Source organism: Lampetra fluviatilis, chromosome 61, assembly GCF_964198595.1.
Source record: "Lampetra fluviatilis chromosome 61, kcLamFluv1.1, whole genome shotgun sequence".
Taxonomy (NCBI): Eukaryota; Metazoa; Chordata; class Hyperoartia; order Petromyzontiformes; family Petromyzontidae; genus Lampetra; species Lampetra fluviatilis.
Window position 1 is genome coordinate 533,269 of NC_136335.1, and position 25,869 is coordinate 559,137.

A 25,869-nucleotide genomic window follows, 5' to 3' on the forward strand; every position below is an offset into this window, starting at 1 on the left:
GTTGAGACTACACGGGGGATCTTTGTCTTTGAGCGCCGACATTCAACATGCCGGCACTGGCTGCGGACGGCAGGGGGCAGAAGAGGTCCCTGGAGCGACGCGCCCGGAGTGTTCCAGCCACGTGACGCGCGAGTTGATCGCCATCAGCCACAGACTCACAGAGACCCACAGACTCACACAGAGACCCATAGACTCACACAGAGATCCACAGACTCACACAGAGACCCATAGACTCACACAGAGACCCACAGACTCACACAGAGACCCATAGACTCACACAGAGATCCACAGACTCACACAGAGACCCATAGACTCACACAGAGATCCACAGACTCACACAGAGGCCCATAGACTCACACAGAGACCCATAAACTCACACAGAGACCCATAGACTCACACAGAGATCCACAGACTCACACAGAGATCCATAGACTCACACAGAGATCCACAGACTCACACAGAAACCCACAGACTCACACAGAGACCCATAGACTGACACAGAGACCCATAGACTCACACAGAGACCCACAGACTCACACAGAGACCCACAGACTCACACAGAGACCCATAGACTCACACAGAGACCCACAGACTCACACAGAGACCCATAGACTCACACAGAGACCCACAGACTCACACAGAGACCCACAGACTCACACAGAGACCCACAAACTCACACAGAGACCCACAGACTCACACAGAGGCCCACAGACTCACACAGGGACCCACAGACTCACACAGGGACCCACATACTCACACAGAGACCCATAGACTCACATAGAGTCCCATAAACTCACATAAAGACCCATAAACTTACACAGAGACCCATACACTCACACAGAGGCCCACAGACTCACACAGAGACCCACAGACTCACACAGAGACCCACAGACTCACACAAAGACCCACAGACTCACACAGAGTCCCACAGACTCACACAGAGACCCACAGACTCACACACACAGACCCACAGACTCACACAGAGACCCACAGACTCACACAGAGACCCACAGACTCACACAGAGGCCCACAGACTTACACAGAGACCCACAGACTCACACAGAGACCCACAGACTCACACAGAGACCACAGACTCACACATAGACCCACAGACTCACACAGAGACCCACAAACTCACACAGTGACCCACAGACTCAGAGACCCATAGACTCACACAGAGACCCACAAACTCACACAGAGACCCACAGACTCACAGAGAGACCCACAGACTCACACACAGACCCACAGACTCACACAGAGACCCACAGACTCACACAAAGACCCACATACTCACATAGACCCACAGACTCACACAGAGACCCACAGACTCACACACAGACCCACAGACTCACACAGAGACCCACAGACTCACACAGAGGCCCACAGACTCACACAGAGACCCACAGACTCACCGGGATGGGGGCTAATGAATCATTGCGGCTGCCACGCTCCCCTAATTAGCCCAGCCATTAGCCGCCACCCCCCCCCTCCACCAGCGCGTGCCAGCCCGGCTTGTACCACTCAGCCCGTGATGGATAGCCACACACACAGGGGGGTAGTGGGGGGGGGTAGCTCTACTATTATGGGTCTGTGGGTCTCTCTGTGTGAGTCTGTGGGTCTCTGTGTGTGAGTCTGTGGGTCCCTGTGTGAGTGTCTCTGTGTGAGTCTGTGGGTCTATGTGTGAGTCTGTGGGTCTCTGTGTGAGTCTGTAGGTCTCTGTGTGAGTCTGTGGGTCTCTGTGTATCTGTGGGTCCCTGTGTGAGTCTGTAGGTCTCTGTGTGAGTCTGTAGGTCCCTGTGTGAGTGTGAGGGTCTCTGTGTGAGTCTGTGGGTCAATGTGTCTCTGTGTGAGTCTGTGGGTCCCTGTGTGAGTGTGAGGGTCTCTGTGTGGGTCTGTGGGCCTCTGTGTGGGTCTCTGTGTGAGTCTGTGGGTCTCGTTGTTAGTCTATGGGTCTCTGTGTGGGTCAATGTGTCTCTGTGTGAGTCTGTGGGTCTCTGTGTGAGTCTGTGGGTCTCTGTGTGAGTCTGTGGGTCAATGTGTCTCTGTGTGAGTCTGTGGGTCTCGTTGTTAGTCTATGGGTCTCTGTGTGAGTCTATGGGTCTCTGTGTGAGTCTGTGGGTTTCTGTGTATCTGTGGGTCCCTGTGTGAGTCTGTAGGTCTCTGTGTGAGTCTGTAGGTCCCTGTGTGAGTGTGAGGGTCTCTGTGTGAGTCTGTGGGTCAATGTGTCTCTGTGTGAGTCTGTGGGTCCCTGTGTGAGTGTGAGGGTCTCTGTGTGGGTCTATGGGCCTCTGTGTGGGTCTCTGTGTGAGTCTGTGGGTCTCGTTGTTAGTCTATGGGTCTCTGTGTGGGTCAATGTGTTTCTGTGTGAGTCTGTGGGTCTCTGTGTGAGTTTGTGGGTCTCTGTGTGAGTCTGTGGGTCAATGTGTCTCTGTGTGAGTCTGTGGGTCTCGTTGTTAGTCTATGGGTCTCTGTGTGAGTCTATGGGTCTCTGTGTGAGTCTGTGGGTCTCGTTGTTAGTCTATGGGTCTCTGTGTGAGTCTATGGGTCTCTGTGCGAGTCTACGGCTGGTGTTGATGGCTCGGGGAGGCCTTCATCCAGCAGTGGATCGACCGTGGCTGATGGTGATCAACTCGCGCGTCCACGTGGCGCGCCTCCATAACGAGCTGTTCACAGCTTTCAACATGTTGAACTTCTTTCACACCGTACCTAGCCAACCGTGCTAATCGTAGGTGTGGCAGGGGGAGGGGTGTGCTGGCTGAGTCAACCTAGGGGGGAGACACTCCCACCTGCACGCACACGCGGTGCACTACGGACACGCCACGTGGTGGTCACGGCGCCTCGACATGTGTCTCGACAAGTGTCGTCATGTCTAGACATGTGTCTCGACAAGTGTCGTCATGTCTAGACATGTGTCTCGACAAGTGTCGTCATGTGTGTCTCGCGGTGTCACGGCAGAGACGCCGGGCAGTCGGCACGGGCGAGCAAACTCCCCTCCATGCCGTTCAGTGGCCGATTAAGTCCCCACCTCCCACCACCCCTCAGCCCCCCCTCCCTCCTCCACCACCAGCTCCCCCCCTCAGCCCCCCCACCCTCCCCCACCACCACCTCCCCCCCCTCAGCCCCCCTCCCTCCTCCACCACCACCACCTCCCCCTCTCAGGGGTGAGTGGTGTGAGTGAGGTTAGTGGGGTGAGTGGGGTTAGTGGGGTGGGTGGGGTGAGTGGGGTGATTGGGGTGAGTGAGTGGAGTGAGTTGGGTGAGTGGGGTGAGTGGAGTGAGTGGAGTGAGCGGAGTGAGTGGGGTGAGTGGAGTGAGTTGGGTGAGTGGGGTGAGTGGAGTGAGTGGAGTGAGTGGAGTGAGCGGAGTGAGTGGGGTGAGTGAAGTGAGTGGAGTGAGTGGAGTGAGCGGAGTGAGTGGGGTGAGTGGTGTGAGTGGGGTGAGTGGTGTGAGTGGGGTGAGTGAAGTGAGTGGAGTGAGTGGAGTGAGTGGGGTGAGTGGTGTGAGTGGGGTGAGCGGAGTGAGTGGGGTGAGTGGAGTGAGTGGAGTGAGTGGAGTGAGCGGAGTGAGTGGGGTGAGTGGTGTGAGTGGGGTGAGCGGTGTGAGTGGGTGAGTGGAGTGCGTGAGCGGTGTGAGTGGGGTGAGTGGAGTGAGTGGAGTGAGCGGTGTGAGTGCAGTGACCGTGGCGTGGAGCGAGTGGAGATCAGTCGGCTTTGTTATCTCACGATGTTCATCGGAATTTGGATTCGAGTTCAGTAAATGCCCTCGCCCCCCCCCCTTCCTGAACTACTTGGAGCCCCTACGCCTTTACTCGGCTTCAGCTCAGCCGGGCACCACCAACACTGACCCCCCCCCCGCCAGAAGTAAACCCCTCCCACAATGACCCCCTCCCCCCAAATTGATTTATGCTTTGGGCAGCCTCCACCTCCCCCCCGCCGCTACCCCATTGGTGTAACGCCCCCACCACGACCACCGTCCGAGTGGCATCGCCGCAACTTCCCTCACTCCGTCCACAACTCCGCTCCGCTCCACTCCGAGATCCACTCCGGATTTTTGTGTCCCCCCCCCGCCGGCAAACTCGTAGGGAACCTCTCAAGCGCCCTGCTCAGCGATGGAGTTCAACGTGCGGAGGATGGTGTCCGATGCTGGGACCCTGATCACGAGGGCTGTGCAGGTGAGACCTGGGAGGGAGGGAGGGAGTGACAGTGAGTGACATGGCTGCAGGTTTTAACTGGATTTAGATTTGGGGCGCCGCGGTGGCTGGGAGATGTTAACCACCTCGCCTGGTACGCAGGAGGTCGTGAGTTCCATCCCGACCCTGACGCCTGCTGCTGTATATTTGGAGTTTGCGTGTCTCCCCATGGTGAGATGTTAACTACCTCGCCTGGTGTGCAGGAGGTCGTGGGTTCGATCCCGACCCTGACGCCTGCTGCTGCTGCTGTATATTTGGAGTTTGCGGTGATTCTCTCTCTCCCCGCGGTCGCGTGGATTGTTCTCCGGGTCCTCCGGTGTTATCCCCTCCACGTTTAGAACCGTGCGCTTCAAGCATTTGGCTGCTATAAATGTCCACACGACGATGACGGTGAGCCACGTCGTTGAGCTATCATCATCTGTGATCGCCAGGTCGCTTCTGGAAAGAGAACTGCATAGCTCAGTGGGGGTGGGGGGGGATGGGCTTACCTGGTCTAATAAAAACCGTTCAATAGTTGTTTCATTTCATAGATTTGCATGTATGTTGAACTTATTTCGCGCCGTACGTAGCCAGCCATGCTGATCAGTCACTGGTGGGCGTGGCTCTGAGTGGGTGGGGGCCAGGTGCTGGCGGTGGAGTGGGCGTGGCTCTGAGAGTGGGTGGGGGCCAGGTGCTGGCGGTGGAGTGGGCGTGGCTCTGAGAGTGGGTGGGGGCCAGGTGCGGGCGGTGGAGTGGGCGTGGCTCTGAGAGTGGGTGGGGGCCAGGTGCTGGCGGTGGAGTGGGCGTGGCTCTGAGAGTGGGTGGGGGCCAGGTGCTGGCGGTGGAGTGGACGTGGCTCTGAGAGTGGGTGGGGGCCAGGTGTTAGTGGTGGAGTGGGCGGGGCTCTGAGAGTGGGTGGGGGCCAGGTGCGGGCGGTGGAGTGGGCGTGGCTCTGAGAGTGGGTGGGGGCCAGGTGTTGGTGGTGGAGTGGGCGTGGCTCTGAGAGTGGGTGGGGGCCAGGTGCTGGCGGTGGAGTGGGCGTGGCTCTGAGAGTGGGTGGGGGCCAGGTGCGGGCGGTGGAGTGGGCGTGGCTCTGAGAGTGGGTGGGGGCCAGGTGCTGGCAGTGGAGTGGGCGTGGCTCTGAGAGTGGGCGGGGCGAGAGTGAATGATTGACAGGGGGAGGGGCACTAACAGCTTGTGTGGAGCCCCGAGACTCACCAACGGCGTCTCTCTCCACCACCTCCACGTGCTGCGTCGCAGATGAGCAGCGGGGAGCGGCCGCCGGAGTCAACAGAGGGGGGAGAGGACGGAGCCGAGATGGCCGAGATGGTGGAGAGGGTGGAGGTGACGAGGAGACGCAGCGAGGGGCTGGTGCACCACGTGCAGGCCCTGCTGCAGCCGAACCCCAGTGAGAGCCCCCCACCACCCCCCACTCACAATTGTTACGCAACAGCTGACCGATGATCCACCAACCCTGGCTGCTGCCTCCAGGGCGCTGGATCACGTGCCGCCACGGTGGCTAGGAGATGTTCACTACCTCGCCTGGTGTGCAGGAGGTCGTGGGTTCGACCCAGACCCTGACGACGTCTGCTGCTGCTGTGTATTTGGAGTCTGCGTCTCTCTCCCCGTGGGTTGCGTGGAATTCTCTCCGGGTCCTCCGGTTTTTTCCTCCTCGTTTAGAATCACCGTCGCAACGCGTTTTAGAGCATTTGGCTGCCGCTATAAATGTCCATGTGATGATGATGAGAAGCCCATTTCGTTGAGCTATCATTTGTGATGGTCAGGTCGCTTCTGGAAAACATCTCCGCGGTAGCTCAATGTGGCGCCTTGCCTGGTAGCAACAATTAAAGTGTGAGCGGTGGTGCAGCGGTTAGCGCTACGAACCCGGCGACCCAGGTTCGATTCCCGCTCACGGCCAACAGCGGTGACGATTGTCTGAACCGGTCCTGGGCCTCCCCTAGGTCGACTCGGCCTCAAAGGAGTACCCGGTGCGATGTGTAAACATCGCCACTGGGGAGACAAAGGCGGCCGGGCGTGGTGTTGGCCACCCACCCCCTCGTGTGCCATTCCGGCCTTTATAAGTGCTACTCGCTAACAGCAGTTTGTTACAGGCTATACGGGGGATATTTCTCTTTTGTGTGTTTGAACGCGTTTGTAAACGCGCGCGTGTGTGTACGCGCGTGTGTGTGTACGCCTGTGTGTGTAGTCAGTCGCAGGCTACACCGTACGAAAGGCAAGTGGTGGTGGTGCTGTCCCTCTGAATGTGTTGCGCAGACATCAGGATGGAGGAGTTCTTGCTGGGCAAGTTGGACCGCAAGGCGCCAGCTCGCCCCACGGCTCTGGAGCAGCTGGGGCAGGCCATGACGGAGGCTGCCAACGACCTGGGCCCTGCCACTGCCTACGGTGAGATGCACCAGCACCACCACCACCAGCACCACCACCACCACCAACAGGTGTGACCTACCAATAATTTAACATCGTGGTGGTGGTGGCGTGCCACGTGATTGCGTCAGGAGTAGCGGAGTGGTGAATCGTCACCGTGATGATAACGAAATAAAACTCAACAATTGTTGTTGTATTATATGAACTAAACTACTGTACTGTATGAACAATACTTACCAGGTGTCAGCCCCACTGAGCTGCGTTGTAGCTCTCTAAACGTGGTGACGTTGATCCTAAATGTGGAGAGGGAAAAAACCGAGCTACCGGAGACAAATCCACGCGACCACGGAGATAGAGAGAGACACGCAAACTCCAAATATACAGCAGCAGCAGGCGTCAGGGTCGGGATCGAACCCACGACCTCCTGTATACGGGGCGAGGTAGTTAACATCTCCTAGCCACCGTGATGATGATGAGAGAGAGAGACACGCAAACTCCAAATACACAGCAGCAGGCCTCAGGGTCGGGATCGAACCCACGACCTCCTGTACACCAGGCGAGGTGGTTAACATCTCCTCGCCAGCGTGGCCAGGGCGACATTGAGGCGCTCTGCCCCGCTCGCCAGCCAGTCGCAGGAGCGAGGCGACTGCAGGGGCTGCGCCTTGGCTGGATCGTTCTTTTACGTCCGCATCGTCACCCCCCACCACCCCCCCAACACCCCCCCCCCCAACACCCCCCACCACCCCCCCCCAACACCCCCCCCCCAACACCCCCCACCCCCCCCCCAACACCCCCATTACTCAAGCGGCCGTGGCTCACAATCCCACGAAGTGCCAAACCCTGTTCCGTGTCAGACTCATCACCCTGATTCCTGCCCCCCCCCAATCCTCCTATTCACCCCGCCCTCCATCCCCCACCCCCCCCTCCATCCCCCCCACCGCCCCCCTCCCTCCACCCCCCCCAGCCCTGACTTTGTATGAGTGCAGTCGCCGAATGAATTTGACTGAATGGGGGGGGGGGCACCTGGGGTGGATGGAGCCGTGGCAGAGAGGGGCCTCTGTGTGCAACGCCACACACACAGATATATATAGTCAATAATCGATTATCACAGATATATACACAGTCGACAATCGATTATCAGTCTATGGGTAGTGTTGAGTCTATGGGCAGTGTTAGTCTACGGGCAGTGTTAGTCTATGGGCAGTGTTGAGTCTATGGGCAGTGTTAGTCTATGGGCAGTGTTGAGTCTATGGGCAGTGTTAGTCTATGGGCAGTGTTGAGTCTATGGGCAGTGTTGAGTCTATGGGTAGTGTGTAAGTATGTTGAACTTCTTTCGCACCGTACGTAACCAATCGCACTCATCAGAGTGCGGGTCTCTGGACCACCAGGGCCCCGTGACGCTCCTCCACGTGGCCCACGTGGCTGTGATGCAACCCCCCCCACCCGAGTTGCGTGACTGGCGTGACCCCACGACCCCCCCGTGACCCCCCTCCCCCGTGACCCCCCCTTCCGTGAGCCCCCCTCCCCCGTGACCCCACGACCCCCCCTCCCCCCGTGACCCCCCTCCCCCCGTGACCCCGCGTGACCCCCCCTCCCCCGTGGCCCCGCGTGACCCCCCCCTCCCCCGTGACCCCGCGTGACCCCGCGTGGCACGCAGGCCGGGCGCTGCTGCGCTGCGGCGAGACGGAGCAGCGGCTGGGCCTGGCTCAGAGAGACTTCGCGCGCGCCGCCTCCGCCACCTTCCTGCGTCCCCTGCAGAGCTTCCTCGACTCAGACTGCCGCGCCATCGCGGTAAGTCGCACTCTCGCGAGACCGGGGCGATGGTGGGAGTGGGGGGCACGGGATTGCACACCGGGGGGGGGGGGCACAGCAGTCTCGTGCCCATAGACTCAACACTACCCATAGACTCAACACTGCCCATAGACACAACACTACCCATAGACTCAACACTACCCATAGACACAACACTACCCATAGACTCAACACTACCCACAGACTCAACACTGCCCATAGACTCAACACTACCCATAGACTCAACACTACCCATAGACTCAACACTACCCATAGACTCAACACTACCCATAGACTCAACACTACCCATAGACTCAACACTGCCCATAGACTCAACACTACCCATAGACTCAACACTACCCATAGACTCAACACTACCCATAGACTCAACACTACCCACAGACTCAACACTGCCCATAGACTCAACACTACCCATAGACTCAACACTACCCATAGACTCAACACTACCCATAGACTCAACACTACCCATAGACTCAACACTACCCATAGACTCAACACTACCCATAGACTCAACACTGCCCATAGACTCAACACTGCCCATAGACTCAACACTGCCCATAGACTGAACACTGCCCATAGACTCAACACTGCCCATAGACTCAACACTGCACATAGACTCAACACTGCCCATAGACTCAACACTACCCATAGAGTCAACACTGCCCATAGACTAACACTGCCCATAGACTCAACACTACCCATAGACTCAACACTACCCATAGACTCAACACTCCCCATAGACTCAACACTACCCATAGACTCAACACTGCCCAAAATGATGTGGTGATGAGGTGATGCATGATGAGTAGGTGATGATGATGATGAGGTGGTCATGATGATGGTGGTGATGATGGTGGTGATGGTGATGATGGTGATGGTGGTGTGATGATGGTGTGATGATGGTGATGATGATGGTGATGGTGGTGATGATGGTGGTGATGATGGTGATGATGGTGGTGATGATGGTGATGATGGTGGTGATGATGATGATGGTGGTGGTGGTGATGATGGTGATGATGGTGATGATGGTGATGGTGGTGTGATGATGGTGTGATGATGGTGATGATGATGGTGATGATGGTGATGATGGTGGTGGTGATGGTGGTGATGGTGGTGATGATGTGATGATGATGATGGTGGTGATGATGGTGATGATGGTGGTAATGATGATGGTGATGATGATGGTGGTGATGGTGATGATGATGATGATGGTGATAATGATGGTGATGATGATGGTGATAATGATGATGATGAGGTGGTGATGATGATGGTGGTGATGATGGTGGTGATAATGATGGTGATGATGGTGATGATGATGATGGTGATGGTTGTCGGCCCGCAGAGGGAGCGCTCGCGGCTGGAGACGGCGAGGGCGGCACTGGCGCTGGCGCTCCGACGAAGCGCCAGCGCCGCCACGGCGCACGACGCGGCCCGGGTGAGGGGGGGTGGGGCAGCCACGACACGCCGGGGGGGGGGGGCAGCGCCAAGGGGGGGGTGGCGTTTGCCGGGCACCCCGCCACGGCCGCCTTTGTCTCTCCCGACTGCGTGAATCTTGTGGACTTGCTCTGCAACGCGCAAACGGCGGCGCTGTGCTCGTCGGGAGTTGTCACGCGCTGGTCACGTGACACAAGCTTCCTCATCGGCTGTGTCGGGTGGTGGCGGGTTTCACGACACGTTTATACATTGCCGCGATCTCACCACAGAAAAACAACCCATCGATTATGCCCGATGTTGCTTTTCGTGCACTGCGCCGGTTACTCGCTCTAACCAGCACTTGCCCCTACATTCTGTTAAGGCTACACGGGGGATCTTTGTCTTTGCGTGGTATGCACGTTGAACTTCTTTCGCACCGTACGTAGCCACCTCGCGCTAATTGGAGGTGCGGGGGACACGCGCGTGCGTGACATGTAACATGCGACAACATGCGCCGTCATGAGACCTCCTTTGCCAGTACCAAATCATGAGAATAGGGTTCCACCCCGCCTGTTGGCGTCCTCTGGTCTAACACCGTTTTGAGACGAGGCTCAAGAGAAATCTGTCTCTGGTGTGGACCAATCAGTTTCAAGGACAATGCTTTTTTTGCATTTTTTGTTTGCATTCTGACCACAAGCGTTGTGGCTAATGCAGGAACGTGATTCCTTGTAAAAGGTTTCAGTTTGGTGTTTTAACATCTCAACACAGCTGTTTTGTGGCCAGAAAAAAGGGGGAAATCTATTCTCAATATGCGCCAACATGTGCCAACATGCGCCAACATGCGACGTGTGACCCGATCCCCCCCCCCCCTCCACACCGACGAGGGCGGCTGCCCCCCCCTCCAGGCCGAGCAGCACGAGGCCGCGGCGCGAGACGAGTTCCGCAGGCAGAGCCGTGACGTCACGCGGCTGCTGGAGGGCGTAGACAACGCGCACGTGAGGACCCGCACGGAGCCACGTGGAGCCCGGGTGGAGTGAGATGAGAGGGGAGAGGCAGGAGAGAGCGTGGAGTGAGATGAGGGGGGAGAGGCAGGAGAGAGGGTGGAGTGAGATGAGAGGGGAGAGGCAGGAGAGAGCGTGGAGTGAGATGAGGGGGGAGAGGCAGGAGAGAGCGTGGAGGGGAGTGGGATGAGATGAGAGGGGAGGGGCAGGAGAGAGCGTGGAGTGAGATGAGGGGGGAGGGGCAGGAGAGAGCGTGGAGTGAGATGAGGGGGGAGGGGCAGGAGAGAGCGTGGAGTGAGATGAGGGGGGAGGGGCAGGAGAGAGCGTGGAGTGAGATGAGGGGGGAGGGGCAGGAGAGAGCGTGGAGGGGAGTGGGATGAGATGAGGGGGGAGAGGCAGGAGAGAGCGTGGAGGGGAGTGGAGTGAGATGAGGGGGGAGGGGCAGGAGAGAGCGTGGAGGGGAGTGGGATGAGATGAGAGGGGCAGGAGAGTGCGTGGAGGGGAGTGGAGTGAGATGAGAGGGGAGAGGCAGGAGAGAGCGTGGAGGGGAGTGGGATGAGATGAGGGGGGAGGGGCAGGAGAGAGCGTGGAGGGGAGTGGAGTGAGATGAGAGGGGAGAGGCAGGAGAGAGCGTGGAGGGGAGTGGGATGAGATGAGAGGGGAGGGGCAGGAGAGTGCGTGGAGGGGAGTGGGATGAGGGGAGAGGCAGGAAAGAGCGTGGAGGGGGTGGAGTGAGATGAGAGGGAAGTGGAGTGAGATGAGAGAAGGCAGGAGACAGCGTGGAGGGGGTGGAGTGAGATGAGAGAGGCAGGAGAGAGCGTGGAGGAGATGTAGAGTGAGATAAGAGGGGAGTGAGATGAGTGGGGAGAGGCAGGAGAGTGCGTGGAGGGGAGTAGAGTGAGATGAGGGGGGAGAGGCAGGAGAGAGCGTGGAGGATTCCCCACCGCTGACCCTTGACCCCCGCGCCCCTCCCCCAGGCCGAACAGCTGCAGGGGCTGCAGGACTTAGTGGAGGCGCAGGCGGCGCTGTTTGCCGTGGGGCACCGCTACCTGGCCGGGCTGCAGAGGCAGCTGCACAGGTGAGCAGCAGCGGACACGGCCCGGCACGAGCAGCCGCCGCAGAGCCCCAGGTGTGTGGGGGGGGGGCGCGAGCCCCCTGCGATTGCAGACCCCCCCCCCCCCCCCCACGTGTCTTTGGGACCTTTTCGCCAAAACAAAATGATGGGCCAATCCGTTTCAAAGACAGTGAATGGGGTATACTCTTAGGTTGTTTCGGTAATGTCACGTAGGTAAAAAAATTATAATAAAATAATAAATGAAAATAACTACATTAAATCACGACGCTTCGGAAGCAACACAAGCCTCCGTCATCAGGTATAACTGCTCCAGTAAAATTACTGTAGTGTATGATTTTACTGGAGCAGTTATACCTGATGACGGAGGCTTGTGTTGCTTCCGAAACGTCGTGATTTAATTTAGTTATTTTCATTATTATTATTTTTGCCTACGTGACTTTACCGAAAAAACCTAAGAGTATGAATCCTTGCAGTCACGAAAGCTTCAAATCTAGAATGAATGGGGCGTCACGGTGACTAGGAGATGTTAACAACCTCGCCGGGTACACACGAGGTCGTGGGTTCGATCCCGACCCCTGCTGTGTATTTGGAGTTTGCGTGTTCTCCCCGTGGTCGCGTGGATTTTGCTCCGGCTTTTCATTCCACGTTTAGAACCACGCGTTTAGAGCCGCGGTTCTTCACCTTAACGGCAGCCTTGCAACCCTTTGGTTCTCAAGCGTTACAAAAATACTCAATGTTGATACATCCACAATGTTGATACATCCACAATGTTCATACATCCACAATGTTCATACATCCACAATGTTGATACATCCACAATGTTCATACATCCACAATGTACACTCTCCTACCTCTCCCCTCTCATCTCACTCTACTCCCCTCCACGCACTCTCCTGCCTCTCCCCTCTCATCTCTCTCCTACCTCTCCACTCCGCACACTCTCCTGCCTCTCCCCTCTCATCTCTGTATTTTACGCAGCCTTGAAGGAAGTTAGTAAGTACTTTACGAATATATATACACGCACACACGCGCACCAAAGACAAACATCCCCCGTATAGTCTTAACAGACTGAAGGCCGACACGGCACACGAAGGGGTGGGTGGCGAACAACACGCCCGGCCGCCTTTGTCTTCCTAGTGGCGGTGTTTATACACTGCACCAGGTACTGTACTGATTTTAGGCCGAGTCGATCTAGGGGAGGCCCACGACCGGTTTAGATGCGTTGGCCGTGAGCGGGAGTCGAACCCGGGTCGACCAGGGGTTCGTAGCGTAGCGCGCTAACCGCTGCACTAGCGCCCCCCTCCACACCACACACCAACACACACACACATCACACCACACATCACACCACACGCACACACACACACATCACACCACACATCACACCACACGCACACACACACACATCACACCACACATCACACCACACACCAACACACACACACATCACACCACACATCACACCACACGCACACACACATCACACCACACACCAACACATCACACATTACTCTCACACCCCACACACATCACATCACACCACACACATCACCCACACACATCACATCACACCACACACATCACACCACACGCACACACACAGGCACTCAAACATAACAATTCACTCGGACGCGTGAGGCGGAGACGGCTGTCAGGCGGAATCGGTGTTCTCTCTCGACACCACGCGGGGACTCGTTGAGCAATCATCAGGCAAGTTGGGTGTGTCACGGCGATAGGAATTTGAACGCCGGGGAGCGGCATCACGTGGTCGAGGGCAGGCGGGGGGCGTTTGCGAGGCCGCGTCTGGCCGTTAGTCTGCGTGAGCGCGTCACGCGTTTAACAATCGTCCGGCGCGCGCGGCGTGGAGCGCGTTGACTGGTATTCAAATGGGAGGGGTAAATTGGAAAAACGGGTGCGTGTGTGTGCGTGTTAATGCATGGATGCTGGGCGTGTGCATGCGTGTGTGTTAACGTGGGGATGCTGGGCGCGTGTGTGTGTGCGTGTGTGTGCGTGCGTGCGTGTGCGTGTGTGTGTTAACGTGGGGAATCTGAGCGTGTGTGTGCGTGTGTTAACGCGGGGACGCTGGGCGTGTGTGTGTGTGTGCGTGTGTGTGCGTGTGTGTGCGTGTTAACACGGGGCGTGTGTGTGTGCGTGTGTGCGTGTGTTAACGCGGGGACGCTGGGCGTGTGTGTGTGTGTGTGCGTGTTAACACGGGCGTGTGTGTGTGCGTGTTAACGCGGGGACGCTGGGCGTGTGTGTGTGTGTGTGTGTGCGTGTGCGTGTGTGCGTGTGAGTGTGTGTGTGTGTGCGTGTGTGTGGTGTGCGTGTGTGCGCGTGTTGGCGCGTGTGCGCGTGTGCGTGTGCGCGTGTGCGCGTGTGCTCGCCGTGTACCCGCTGCGTCACGGCAGCGTCACGGCCTCGTTCCAGATGAGCGGCCAGAGCCCCGAGGCCACCGAGCACGACGCCGTGGGCCTCCCGGCACCTCCGGGAGCCGTCGCCCGGAGCGGCGGAGACGAATAACGACAACGACCAACGTCGCCCCCCACCTCGCCGCTCCCCCCACCTCGTCGCTCTCCCCCCACCTCATCGCTACGACCACGTCTCCCACTGCAGCCTCCGAGTCTTCTCCAGCTCCGACACGAAGGCCTGGGCCTCCGCGTCGTCCAGGCCGCCGTGCGTCGCGGCGATCCACTTGAGCGCGTCCAGCGCTCCCGACGGCATGCTCTTGGAGTTCCTGCGCCACGCACGGACGCACGGTCACGCACGCACACACATATGCATGGTTTTACTTCCTTTTCAATGCATGACGAAACGTGACCCTTACACGGGTTACATGCCACGTCGCCCGGCCACGTTACCCGGCCACGTTACCCGGCCACACGTTACCCCGCCACGTTACCCCGCCACGTTACCCGGCCACGTTACCCCGCCACGTTACCCGGCTATGTAGAGACAGCCGCCCTCGTTGTGCAGCAGGTGCCACACGAGGGCGCCCTCCTCGCGCATCCTGTGCTGCACAAACACCTTCTCCTCCTGCACACACGGCGCGCACACACAGGGGGGCGCACACACGGCACACGGGAGGGGGGGCCACACACACACAGTGGACACATACACGGTGGGCACACGCACACGGGGTAGGGTGACCTGGTCACGTGAGAAGGCAATGGGGGGAGGAAGAGGGGGTAGGGGGGGGGAGGAGGAGGGGGTGGGGGGGCGGAGGAGGGGGTAGGGGGGGTGAGTGGGAGGAGGGGGGGAGGGTGACCTGGTCACGTGAGAAGGCAGTGATGAGTTGGAGGTCTCCTCGTGACTCCGCCTCCTCCCACTCCTCCCGGAAATAAAAATCTCCGCCGCGGTTCCGGCACCCAAAGAACAGCACGTTGCCTGGGGGCGGGGGGACGCGGGCATCAGCGGGGTGCGGAGAGCGTGGCGGTGGTGGTGGCGGCGGTGGTGGTGGCGGCGGTGGTGGTGGTGCTGGTGGTGGCGGTGGTGGCAGTGGTGGCGGTGGCGGTGGCGGTGCTATTGGTGGCCGTGGTGGTGGCGGTGGCGGTGCTGGCCAACCCGCCCCCCTCACGTGCCCTGCCGGCCTTTAAAGGCTACGTGGGGGACCTTTGTCTTTGTAACGCCTGCCACGAGCGGCGTGGAGACGTCACCACCGCTCAGCAGCGAACAGCGGTTGCTGTGCGTCTATGTGTGTGCGTCTACGTGTGTGCGTCTACGTGTGTGCGTCTACGTGTGTGCGTCTACGTGTGTGCGTCTACGTGTGTGCGTCTACGTGTGTGCGTCTACGTGTGTGCGTCTACATGTGTGCGTCTACGTGTGTGCGTCTACGTGTGTGCGTCTACGTGTGTGCGTCTATGTGTGTGCGTCTACGTGTGTGCGTCTACGTTGTGTGCGTCTACATGTGTGCGTCTACATGTTTACCCGCGTGCATGTTACCTGCACAGGAGATCCGCGTGCGTCACGTTATTTTGCGCTTATTAAACAAAACTTCCGAGGACGTGGTTTTTCACCCTCGTTATTCATTACCCCCCCCACGTGACCCCCGCGTGGACCTCCGCGTGACCCCCCCCCGCTTGACCTCCGCGTGACCCCTGTGTGACCCCCGCGTGACCCCCAGCGTGAACTCCCCGTGTGACCCGGCTCACCCGCGTGGCCGCCCGCGAAGCGCTCCTGCAGCATGGCGCGGAACGGTGCCACGCCGGTGCCGGGCGCCACCGCCACGAGCGGCGCCGCGGGCGACGGCGGCGCCAGCGTTCCGCGCTTCACCCACAGCGGCACGCGGGGCGGCTCCTCTCCTGGGGTCACAGGGGTCACGGGGGTCACGGGGTGCAGCGGTCAGCGCGCCGCGCTTCGGACCCGGCGGACCGAGTTCAATTCCCGCTCTCTGCCACCAACAAGCCGGTGAGGATTATCTGAACCGATCCTGGGCCTCCCCTAGGTCGACTCGGCCCCAAACGAGTACCCGGCGCGGCGCGCGGTAAACATCGCAACCGGGCAGACGAAGGCGGCCGGGCGCGGTGCTGGCCAACCACCCCACCTCGTGCGCCGTGCCGGCCCTCGCAAGGCGCTGCTCGCTAACGGCACTTGCCCCAACAATCCGTCAAGGCTACACGGGTACTTGGTCTTTGGGGGGTGGTGGGTGGGGGGCGACGGCACCGCACGGGAACCGGAAACTGCGGTTCCCGATGGCCGCCAGCCGCGTCGCGACCTTCGCCGGGGTGGCCGACCTTTGGCGGGGTCCAGGCTGGCGAGCCACGTGGAGCAGAGGCCCCGGCGCGGAGCGAACATTCGCGTGCGGTACGTCACCACCGCCACGAGGACATGCACCTCGTCCGGGTGAGCCTACGCACGCGCACAGAAAGACGACGTCGTCATCGTCGTCGACGTCGTTGTCGTCACCGTGGCCGTGGTGGGGCCGTGTCCGCCCCCCCACCCCCCCCCCCGTCCCGCTACCTGCGGGGAGTTTGCGATGGAGAAGGCCCGGGGCTGGATGGGCGGCACGAGGTCCAGGAGGTCGTCCAGCGACAGGCGCGCCGCCGTCTCCGGGAAATCCTGCAGCACCTGGGGCAGCGGCAGCAGTCATAACAACAATGACGAGAACAGCAGCAGCAACAACAGAAACAACAGCAGCAGCAATAACAACAAAAACAGCAGCAGCAGCAACAACAGAAACAACAGCAGCAGCAACAACAAAAACAGCAGCAGCAGCAACAACAGAAAAAACAGCAGCAGCAGTCATAACAACAATGACGACAACAGCAACAACAGAAACAAAGGCAACATCAACAACAGCAACAATAACGGCAACAACGTAAACAACAACAGAAACAACAGCAGCAGCAACAACGACAACAGTAGCAGCAACAACACCGTAAACAACGGCAACATCAACAACATCAACAACGTAAACAACAACAGCAGCGGCGGCAGTGGCAACATCAAAGACGGTGGCGGTGACTTCCTGCTGCTCCGACGAGCATCGAGGGGGCATCGTCAGCGCTCCTCTCCTGCCCACTTCTACATCCCGGTGGCGCGGAGATGTCAACTCCCTCGCCTGCTGTACAGGACCAGAGGACGCCTTTTGGCGCCTTTTGGCGTCCTCTGGTCTAACACCGTTTTGAGACGAGGCTCAAAAGAAAGCTGTCTCTGGTGTGGACCAATCAGTTTCATGGACAATGCCATCAGAGTATGTTGTTTGTTTGCATTCTGACCACAAGTATTGTGGTTAATGCAGACATGACTCCTTGTAAAAGGTTTCAGTTTGACATTTTAACATCTTAAAACAGCTGTTTTGTTGCCAGAAAAAATGGGAAAACCTATTCCCATGTTTTGGTACTGGCAAAGGAGGTCCCATGATGAGGTGTGCAGGAGGTCGTGGGTTCGATCCCGACCCTGACGCCTGCTGCTGTCTATTTGGAGTTTGCGTGTCTCTCCGGGTCCTCCGGTTTTTCCCGTCACATTTAGAATCGACGTGCGGTGGTGGCGGTGGCTGTGGCTGCGGTGCCTGTGGGCGGCCATGGTGATGGCTGTGGTGGCTGTGCTGTGGCTGCGCCGGTGGCGGTGGTTGTGGTTGTGGATGTGGCTGTGGATGTGGTTGTGGTTGTGGCGGTGGCTGTGGCTGTGGTTGTGGTGATGGCTGTGGCTGTGGTTGTGGTTGTGGCTGTAGCTGTGGTTGTGGCGGTGGCGTTGGCGGTGCACACCTCCAGGGTGGTGCGGCGTGGCCGCTGGCAGTAGGCGTAGAGGTCGTCGAGGCCGGCGGCGGCGCTCAGCTCGGCCAGGCGCTCGCGCTCCGCGCTGCCGGGGGCGGCGAGGCGCGCCAGCGCGCGGAACGCCGAGCGGCGTGGCACGGCCGTCACGCACAGGCGGCGCTCCAGCAGCCAGCGCACGGAGCACGGCGACGGCAAGGGCGGCGCGGGGAGGCCTGGGGGCACGCAGGCACGCGGGCAAAGATCCCCCCCCGTGAAGCCGTCGGGGCGAGCGCCGTCACAGAGCACCAAGGCCGGCACGACGCGCGAGGGCGGTGGGGTGGCCGGCGCCACGCCCGGCCGCCTTTGTCTCCCCCGGCGGCTGACGTTTACGCGCCGAGCCAGGCGCTCGTTTGAGGCCGCCGAGTCGACCTGCGGGAGCCCCGGGATCGGTTCGGACAACCGTCGCCGGTGCTTGGCCTCGAGCGGGAATAGAACTCGGGTCGCCGGGCACGCCGATCGCCACGCCACCGCTCCCCCACCCACGCCACCACTCCCCCCCCCACGCCACCCCCCCCCCCCGCTCCCCCCCCCCCGCTCCTGCGTACCCGGGTGGTTAGCCGTGACGTAGAAGTGGCGCTCGGGGTCGAGGCGCAGCAGGCAGCAGACGGCTGCCACCGCCTCGCCCGGAGACGGCGGCTGGATCATAGCCACATCGCCCGCACGGAACCTGAGACACGCACGGAGAGACACGCACAGAGAGACTCGCACGGAACCTGAGACACGCACGGAGAGACTCACACAGAGAGACACGCACGGAGAGACACGCACAGAGAGACTCGCACGGAACCTGAGACACACACGGAGAGACTCACACAGAGAGACACGCACGGAGAGACTCACACAGAGAGACTCACAGAGAGAGACTCACACAGAGAGACTCACAGAGAGAGACTCACACAAAGAGACTCAGAGACTCACAGAGAGACTCACACAGAGAGACTCACACAGAGAGACTCGCACGGCTCAAAAGGTGACAAACTCACAGAGATGTGGGTTGGCGCGGGGTAGGGAGGGAGGGGGCGTTACCGCAACCCCGAGCCAGCGACGTCCAATCGGATGAGCCGCACGTCCTGGAAGTGCCCCGCGCTCGTCACGCGCTCGTTGGCGATGACGCGCGCCGGGAACGGGCGGAGGGGCGACGGCGCCGCGCCGGCGACACCGTCTGGCGGCGAGCCGCCCGTGCGGGTGTCTCCGTCAGCCGGGGTGTCTCCGTCAGCTCGGGCCTCGCCGCTGGGCTCCACGAAGTCGACGCGGTAGCGGGGCGGTAACCTGACAAGGCACAGCGGCACGCGGGGTCTGGGGCTCCGGCCACGGATTCATACGGAGAGGTTTGGCGACAATGATGACGGCGATGATGACGACGATTATGACGATAATGATGATTGTGACGATGATGACGATGATGACGATGATGACGATTATGACGATGATGACGATTATGACAATTATGACGGTGATGATGATTGTGACAATGATGAGGATTATGACGATGATGACAATGACGATGATTATTACGATGATGATGATTGTGACGATGATGACGATGATGCCGTACGCAATCCCAATCGAGTGATTTGCGGTGTGATTTTATTTTTCTCGATTGTGTTGGGTTGTGGTTTTGACGCTAGCAGTTGCATTATGGGTGTGTGTGTGAGTGTGTGAGTGTGTGAGTGTGTGAATGTGTGTGTAAGTGTGTGAATGTGTGAGTGTGAGTGAGTGTGTGAGTGTGTGTGAGTGTGAGTGTGTGAATGTGTGTATGAGTGTGGGTGTGTGTGGGTGTGTGAGTGTGAGTGTGTGAATGTGTGGATGAGTGTGGGTGTGTGTGTATGAGCGGTAGTGAAGTGATTTGCGAGCTGCTCTATGAACCCGGCGACACGGGTTCGATTCCCGCTCACGGCACAACACCGGTGACGATTATCCGAACCGGTCCTGGGCCTTCCCTAGGTCGACTCGGCCTCAAACGAGTACCCGGTGCGGTGCGTAAACATCGCCACCGGGAGACAAAGGCGGCCGGGCGTGGTGCCCACTCCCCTGGTGTGCCACAGCGCGACGGCCTCCGTAGGTGCCGCTGCTCGCTAACAGCACTTGCCCCATAAGCCCGCCAAGGCTACGCGGGGGACCTTTGCCGTTGTATTTAGTCCCACCGTCCAGAAGAGGGGGAGAGAAGTCACAAACCTCCTCGGCCTCGGCCACCATCCCCCCCCAGCCCGTGTCACCCCGGTGGTCCCCCTCACCGTGCGTCGTCAGCGATGGCTTCCTCTCCATCCAGCAGCGGAAACTCCCGCAGGACGTCGCTCCAGAGGGCGGCCACCCACGGGTCCACCACCGCGTCCGCTCTGCGCAGCCAGAGGAGCCCAGGTAAGACTTCGGCAGTCCGGGGGGGGGGGGGGGGCGAGTGCCGTCAAGTGAGCAGCGGCGCCTGTGGAGGCCGTCACCGCGGCACACAGCTACTCATTTGAGGCTGAGTCGACCTAGGGGAGGCTCCGGACAGGTTTAAGTCGTCACCGGCGTTGGTGGCTGCGAGTGGACTCGTAGCGCAGCGCGCTAACCATGCACGGTGCAAAAGAACCTACACTACAATACACTACACTACTATACACTACTTTACACTACACTATACACTACACTATTATACACTACTATACACTACACTATACTATTATACACTACTATACACTACACTATACACTACACTACTACACACGACACTATACACTATACTACTACACTATACACTACACTATACACTACTTTACACTACACTATACACTACACTATTATACACTACTATACACTACACTACTACACACTACACTATACACTACACTATACACTGCACTACTACACACGACACTATACACTACACTATACACTACACTATACACTACACTACACTATACACTACCCTACTACACACTACAATACACTACACTACTATACACTATCATACAGTACACTTTACACTTCACGACTACACTACTACACACTGCACTACCATACACTACACTAAACACTACACTACTTTAAACTACACTATACACTACACGCGCAACGTGCGCACAGCGCGCGTCCAGCACGCGTACCCGAGCTCGTGCTGGTCGTCGGCGAGGCCGGGCGACGCGAGGGGGCGGCCGCCCAGCTGCAGCAGACGCTTGTGCAGCTTCTTGGCGACGAAGTTGAACCTGCAACGGCGGAGAAGGCAGAGAACGCGGCCGCACGGGGAGTTGCCGTGCCGGCCGGCACGCCGGGGAGGCTCGAGAGCGTTGGTCGCGACGTCACGTGGTGCACCGGACGTCGCGACGTCTTTGGCACCGCGGGTGTCCGGAACGCAGCGACGGGCAGGCAGACGCACGGAGGCAAAGACCCCCGTGCAGCCTGCACAGACCGCCGGGGCAAGCGCTGTTCACGAGCAGCCTACGAAGGCCGTAACGGCACATTACGGGGTGGGTGGCCGCCTTTGTCTCCCCAGTGGCGATGTTAACACAACGCACCGGGTGCTTGTTTGGGGCCGGGTCGACCTAAGGGAGGCCCAGGACCGGTTCGGATAATCGTCACCGGTGTTGGTGGCCGTGGGTGGGAATCGAACTCGGGTCACGACGTTCGTAGCGCAGCGCAGCCCTAACCGATGCCCCACCGCTCCCCGTGACCCGTGGGGGTAGTGACCCCCACGGACCCCCACGCTCCCCCGCGCCGTGGGCCCCCCACTCACTTGGCGTAGGAGGAGTCCCCGAGGCCCAGCACAGCGAACCAGGTGTGAGCCAGCGAGTTCGCAGGCAGGGCCTTGCGGAAAATGAACCTCCAGAACGTCTGTCACGAGAGCGGCAAACATCGTCATCGTCATCATCGTCGTCATCGTCGTCATCGTCATCATCGTCGTCATCATCGTCGTCGCCATCATCGTCGTCATCATCGTCATAAACGTCGTCGTCGTCATCATTGTCGTCATCATCATCGTGATCGTCGTCATCATCATCGTCATCGTCGTCATCATCGTCATCGTCGTCATTGTCGTCATCATCGTCGTCATCATCGTTGTCGTCATCGTCATAAACATCGTCAGCATCGTAGTCGTCATCATCATCGTTGTCGTCGTCATCGTCATCGTCGTCGTCATCAGCGAGCGTGGCGGCGTCCTCGGCACAGAGACACGGCAACGGACCTTCATGTTGTCGGGGGGGTCTCCGTCCCCGGTGGTGGAGCACACGAAGACCACCAGCGGCTCGTAGACGAGGCCGGCCTGCACACGGCGGCAGCACCAACCGGTCAACGACGGCGGTACGGCTGGCTCCGCTGAGGGCCGTGTGTGTGCTCGCCAACAGCACTTGCCCCAACAGTATGGTAAGGCTATACGGGGGTTCTTTGTCTGTGTATGTATGTTGAACTTCTTTCGCACCGCCGTATGTAGCCAGCCGGCGGGGGAAGGACAACAAACGCAACAGAAAAAGCGGTTCTATGGACATTATCTCTCAATGTAGTAAAGTGGTGGAGTGTATTAGTGTAGTTTAAAGCAGTGTCGTGTATAGTGTAGTCTACAGCAGTGTAGTGTGTATTGTATAGCAGTTTGTAAGTACGTAGCCAACCGTGCTAATCGGAGGTGCGGGGGGAAGGACAACAAACTAAACACCAATAACAGTTCTAAACAAACGAGTTTGTCAACCTCGAGATGATGTACAAGTGCATAGCTCCACAGTGGCTTCCTAACATCGGAAGAGCGTTCCAGACGGCCGCTGAAGCGCTCCTGGCCGCCTGGCACGAGCTCGGCCCGCCGCTCACCACGGCGTAGTCGTCCAGCGCCGCAAGGCGGCAGTCGAAGCGGCGGCGCCGCGCGTCGCCCCACAGCTGCTCCGCCACGTCCTGCGCCGTTCCGCCCTGGCTGCCGTACAGCACCGCCAGCCGGCGGTGGTGGCGCTGGCGGTGGTGGTGGTTGTTGTCGTGGTGGTTGTCGTCGTGGTCCGCCATTGCCCTACCGTGCGGCAAGACGGAACGATCAGCACAACGCGGCAAAAATCGCAAGGCACCGCGGGACACACGAGTGTTATGTTTTCGATTTCACTTGTGAATGCAGTTGCTTTGGTTACGATTTATTGCACGCTTTCTACTAACTCACTGTGTCTGTTGTTGTTGTATCCTCAAATCTTGTAGCTCAATTTTAACCCACTTCCCAATGTGGTATCGACTGCAAACTTGGTATACTTATGTCATACCGATGACAACACTATATTCTATAATAAATATTATTTTTAAACATTCTTTTTTACATGTTATGTTTCGGCTTGGGTCTAATTGTCCACGCTCAACTGACGTTGGCTGTAAATCACCACGGTCCCTTTACGTTATGGCAAGCCTCGGGGCCACTTCCTGGAGTCGTGGAGTTCTGCCATTACCAGTACATTTCATTAAAGCGTGGTTTTAAAAAAAGTTTTCTAAAATATTACTTATCTTTGCTTCATTGCTGTCCTGTGACCTTGGTGACCTCTGGGTCACTCTTGCAAATGTCTCTAGCGAATGCTTTAACACGCGGCGGTCACACAGTTCGAGCACCAGCCACGCCACGGTCGTGTTTTGTTTGTTGTTGTTCTTGCCCATGATGTCAGTCGCTCTTGGGAGCAAGGGAACGTAACGGAGGCATGCGGCAGCCGCCGTCACCACCACAGCGCCTGTGCCAGGCTAGGTGCACTTTGAGGCCGGCATGTGAAGTGTCAAAGGCTCTATCACCATTATTACTACTAAACATTAAATTTCGATTTAAGGCTTTCGTGACTGCAGGGATTCATCTTCTTGGTTCTTTCGGTAAAGTCACGTAGAAGGGAAATAAAAAAAATAATAAAAATAAAACATCATAAGATAATTCTGTTCTCCACCTGAGGATGGCTGCTTGCGTTGTGGCCGAAACGTCGTGAGATTTATCTTATTATGTTGTATTTTTATTATTTTATTATTTTCCTTCTACGTGACTTTACCGAAAGAACCAAGAAGACTACTAAACATTGTTTTTATTTGACCAGCTGTAGTGCCCCATTAATCTACGCAGCTCTTCTTCACAAGTGACCTGGCCATCGCAAATGACGAGAGCTCAACTTAGTGGCTCATCGTGGTCATCACGTGGGAATGTATCGTGGTCACACACTCTGAACGCGCGCCGTTGAGTCGAATTGTGCCGAGAAAAAACCCGTGGAGGCCCCCGAGACAAATCCACTCTTCCAAAGAATCGAATCGGAAGCCACTGGAGCTACTCAACTTTAATATCCAAAAACGGAAAACTAATTTCTTTAGAAGTTCAACATATCGAGTTGGTGGGACACGCGCGGCGTGACCCCGAGTTCAAACAAAGACAACGATCCCCCCGATAGCCCGGACAGACTGCTGGGGCAAGTGCTGTCAGCGAGCAGCACCTACAAAGGCTGGTAAGGCACACGAGGGGGTGGGTGGCCAGCATCACGCCCGACCGCCTTTGTCTCCCCAGTGGCGATGATTACTCCACGCCGCACCAGGTACTCATTTGAGGCCGAGTCGACCCAGGGGGAGCCCCCAGGACCGGTTCTGATGAATGGTGGCCGCCCTGGTTCGGAGCGCGGCGCGCTAACTGCTGCACCACCGCTCCCCCGGTGCCCGGGGTCAGTGACGCTACACGGTACAAAGACAAAGGTCCCCCAGCCACGGGAGAGGATGCTGCTGCTGCTGCTGCTGGGGCAAGTGCTGCAGCTGTGAAGGCCGCGACGGCGAACGAGAGGCCCGCGGTGCAGCCGGCGGCGCGCTGACACAACACGGATGCCACAAGCGCTGACATCGTCAACAACATCATCATCAACATCATCAACAACATCGTCAACAACATCATCATCAAACAGCAACATCATCAACATGATCAACATCATCATCATTATCAACATCATTATCATCATCAACATCAATAACATCATCATCAACAACATCATCAACATCATTATCAACATCATCATTAACATCATCATCATTAACATCATCATCATCAACATCATCAACAACATCATCATTAACATCATCAACATCATCATTAACATCATCAACATCATCAACACCATCATCAACAACATCATCATCAACATCATCATCAACATCATCATCTCCCACCTCTTCCCACGTGTTCCGGCACCGCGCGCGCGCCGGCACTTCCAGCTGCGTGACGTCACGCGGGAGAGCGGCTTGCGGATGACGTCACACCGCCCGTTTGGATGAGGTCACTCGCGTATTTCGTTGTAGTGACGTCATAGCGCTTATCGATATCCGTCTTTATAATTAACGATTCGATTTGGGAGAGGTTTAAGAATGTTACTTTGTTAAATCGGCGTTAATGTCGAGTTGGGAAGAGTTTTGTGTGCCTCGTTCCGCCTTCACTTTACTAAAGTTTTATATTTCAGTTCCAATTAAAATGCTCCTCAGTATTTACTGATAATCGATCGATTCCCACTTTTCAATGTACACCACGCACCGTTCCTCTCTCCTCGGCGACAAAAAAAACAAATCTCAAAGTCAAAGCTCCCCCGTGTAGCCTCTAACAGACAGCAGGGGCAAGTGCTGTCAGCGCCTACGAAGGCCGCAGCTTGTGGTACACTCCGTGCGTGGTGACGTCACTACGTGCGTGGTGACGATGACCCGTGCGAGGTGACGTCACTTCGTGCGTGGTGACGTCACCACGTGCGCGATGACGATTGCCCGTGCGTGGTGACATCACTCTGTGCGTAGTAACGTCACTCCGTGCGTGGTGACGTCACCACGTGCGCGATGACAA

The 25,869-nt window shown here is 57.9% G+C and overlaps 2 protein-coding genes across 2 annotated transcripts; one reads left to right on the plus strand and one right to left on the minus strand.

The window, feature by feature from the left end:
• The first annotated feature begins 4,107 nt into the window (after positions 1-4,107).
• On the plus strand, positions 4,108-14,370 carry LOC144951225 (endophilin-B1-like). The gene is made up of 8 exons (XM_078881373.1): positions 4,108-4,170; positions 5,428-5,575; positions 6,442-6,570; positions 8,207-8,340; positions 9,704-9,796; positions 10,659-10,769; positions 11,753-11,853; positions 14,259-14,370. The coding sequence occupies exons 1-8, from the start codon at positions 4,108-4,110 to the stop codon at positions 14,368-14,370; spliced, it is 891 nt and encodes a 296-aa protein (XP_078737499.1).
• NDOR1 (NADPH dependent diflavin oxidoreductase 1) lies at positions 13,298-25,680 on the minus strand. The gene is made up of 15 exons (XM_078881520.1): positions 25,212-25,680; positions 22,875-23,064; positions 22,261-22,338; positions 21,811-21,908; positions 21,185-21,283; positions 20,336-20,437; positions 19,128-19,370; positions 18,647-18,768; positions 18,054-18,274; positions 16,807-16,914; positions 16,581-16,695; positions 15,999-16,148; positions 15,116-15,234; positions 14,789-14,883; positions 13,298-14,584 (listed from the first exon to the last, which is right to left on the minus strand). The coding sequence occupies exons 2-15, from the start codon at positions 23,058-23,060 to the stop codon at positions 14,440-14,442; spliced, it is 1,881 nt and encodes a 626-aa protein (XP_078737646.1). The 5' UTR covers positions 23,061-23,064; positions 25,212-25,680; the 3' UTR covers positions 13,298-14,439.
• Positions 25,681-25,869: the final 189 nt, after the last annotated feature.

Excerpts from the sequence above, each read along its gene's own strand:
- NDOR1 (XM_078881520.1), bottom strand. The coding sequence starts at position 23,060 with ATGGCGGACCACGACGACAACCACCACGACAACAACCACCACCACCGC. Across the intron at positions 20,438-21,184 it reads GACGACCAGCACGAGCTCGG|AGCGGACGCGGTGGTGGACC; the intron begins GTACGCGTGCTG and ends CTGGCTGCGCAG. Across the intron at positions 18,769-19,127 it reads GTCGCTGGCTCGGGGTTGCG|GTTCCGTGCGGGCGATGTGG; the intron begins GTAACGCCCCCT and ends TGCGTGTCTCAG.
- LOC144951225 (XM_078881373.1), top strand. The coding sequence starts at position 4,108 with ATGGAGTTCAACGTGCGGAGGATGGTGTCCGATGCTGGGACCCTGATC. Across the intron at positions 5,576-6,441 it reads CCTGCTGCAGCCGAACCCCA|ACATCAGGATGGAGGAGTTC; the intron begins GTGAGAGCCCCC and ends TGTGTTGCGCAG. Across the intron at positions 10,770-11,752 it reads AGGGCGTAGACAACGCGCAC|GCCGAACAGCTGCAGGGGCT; the intron begins GTGAGGACCCGC and ends CCCCTCCCCCAG.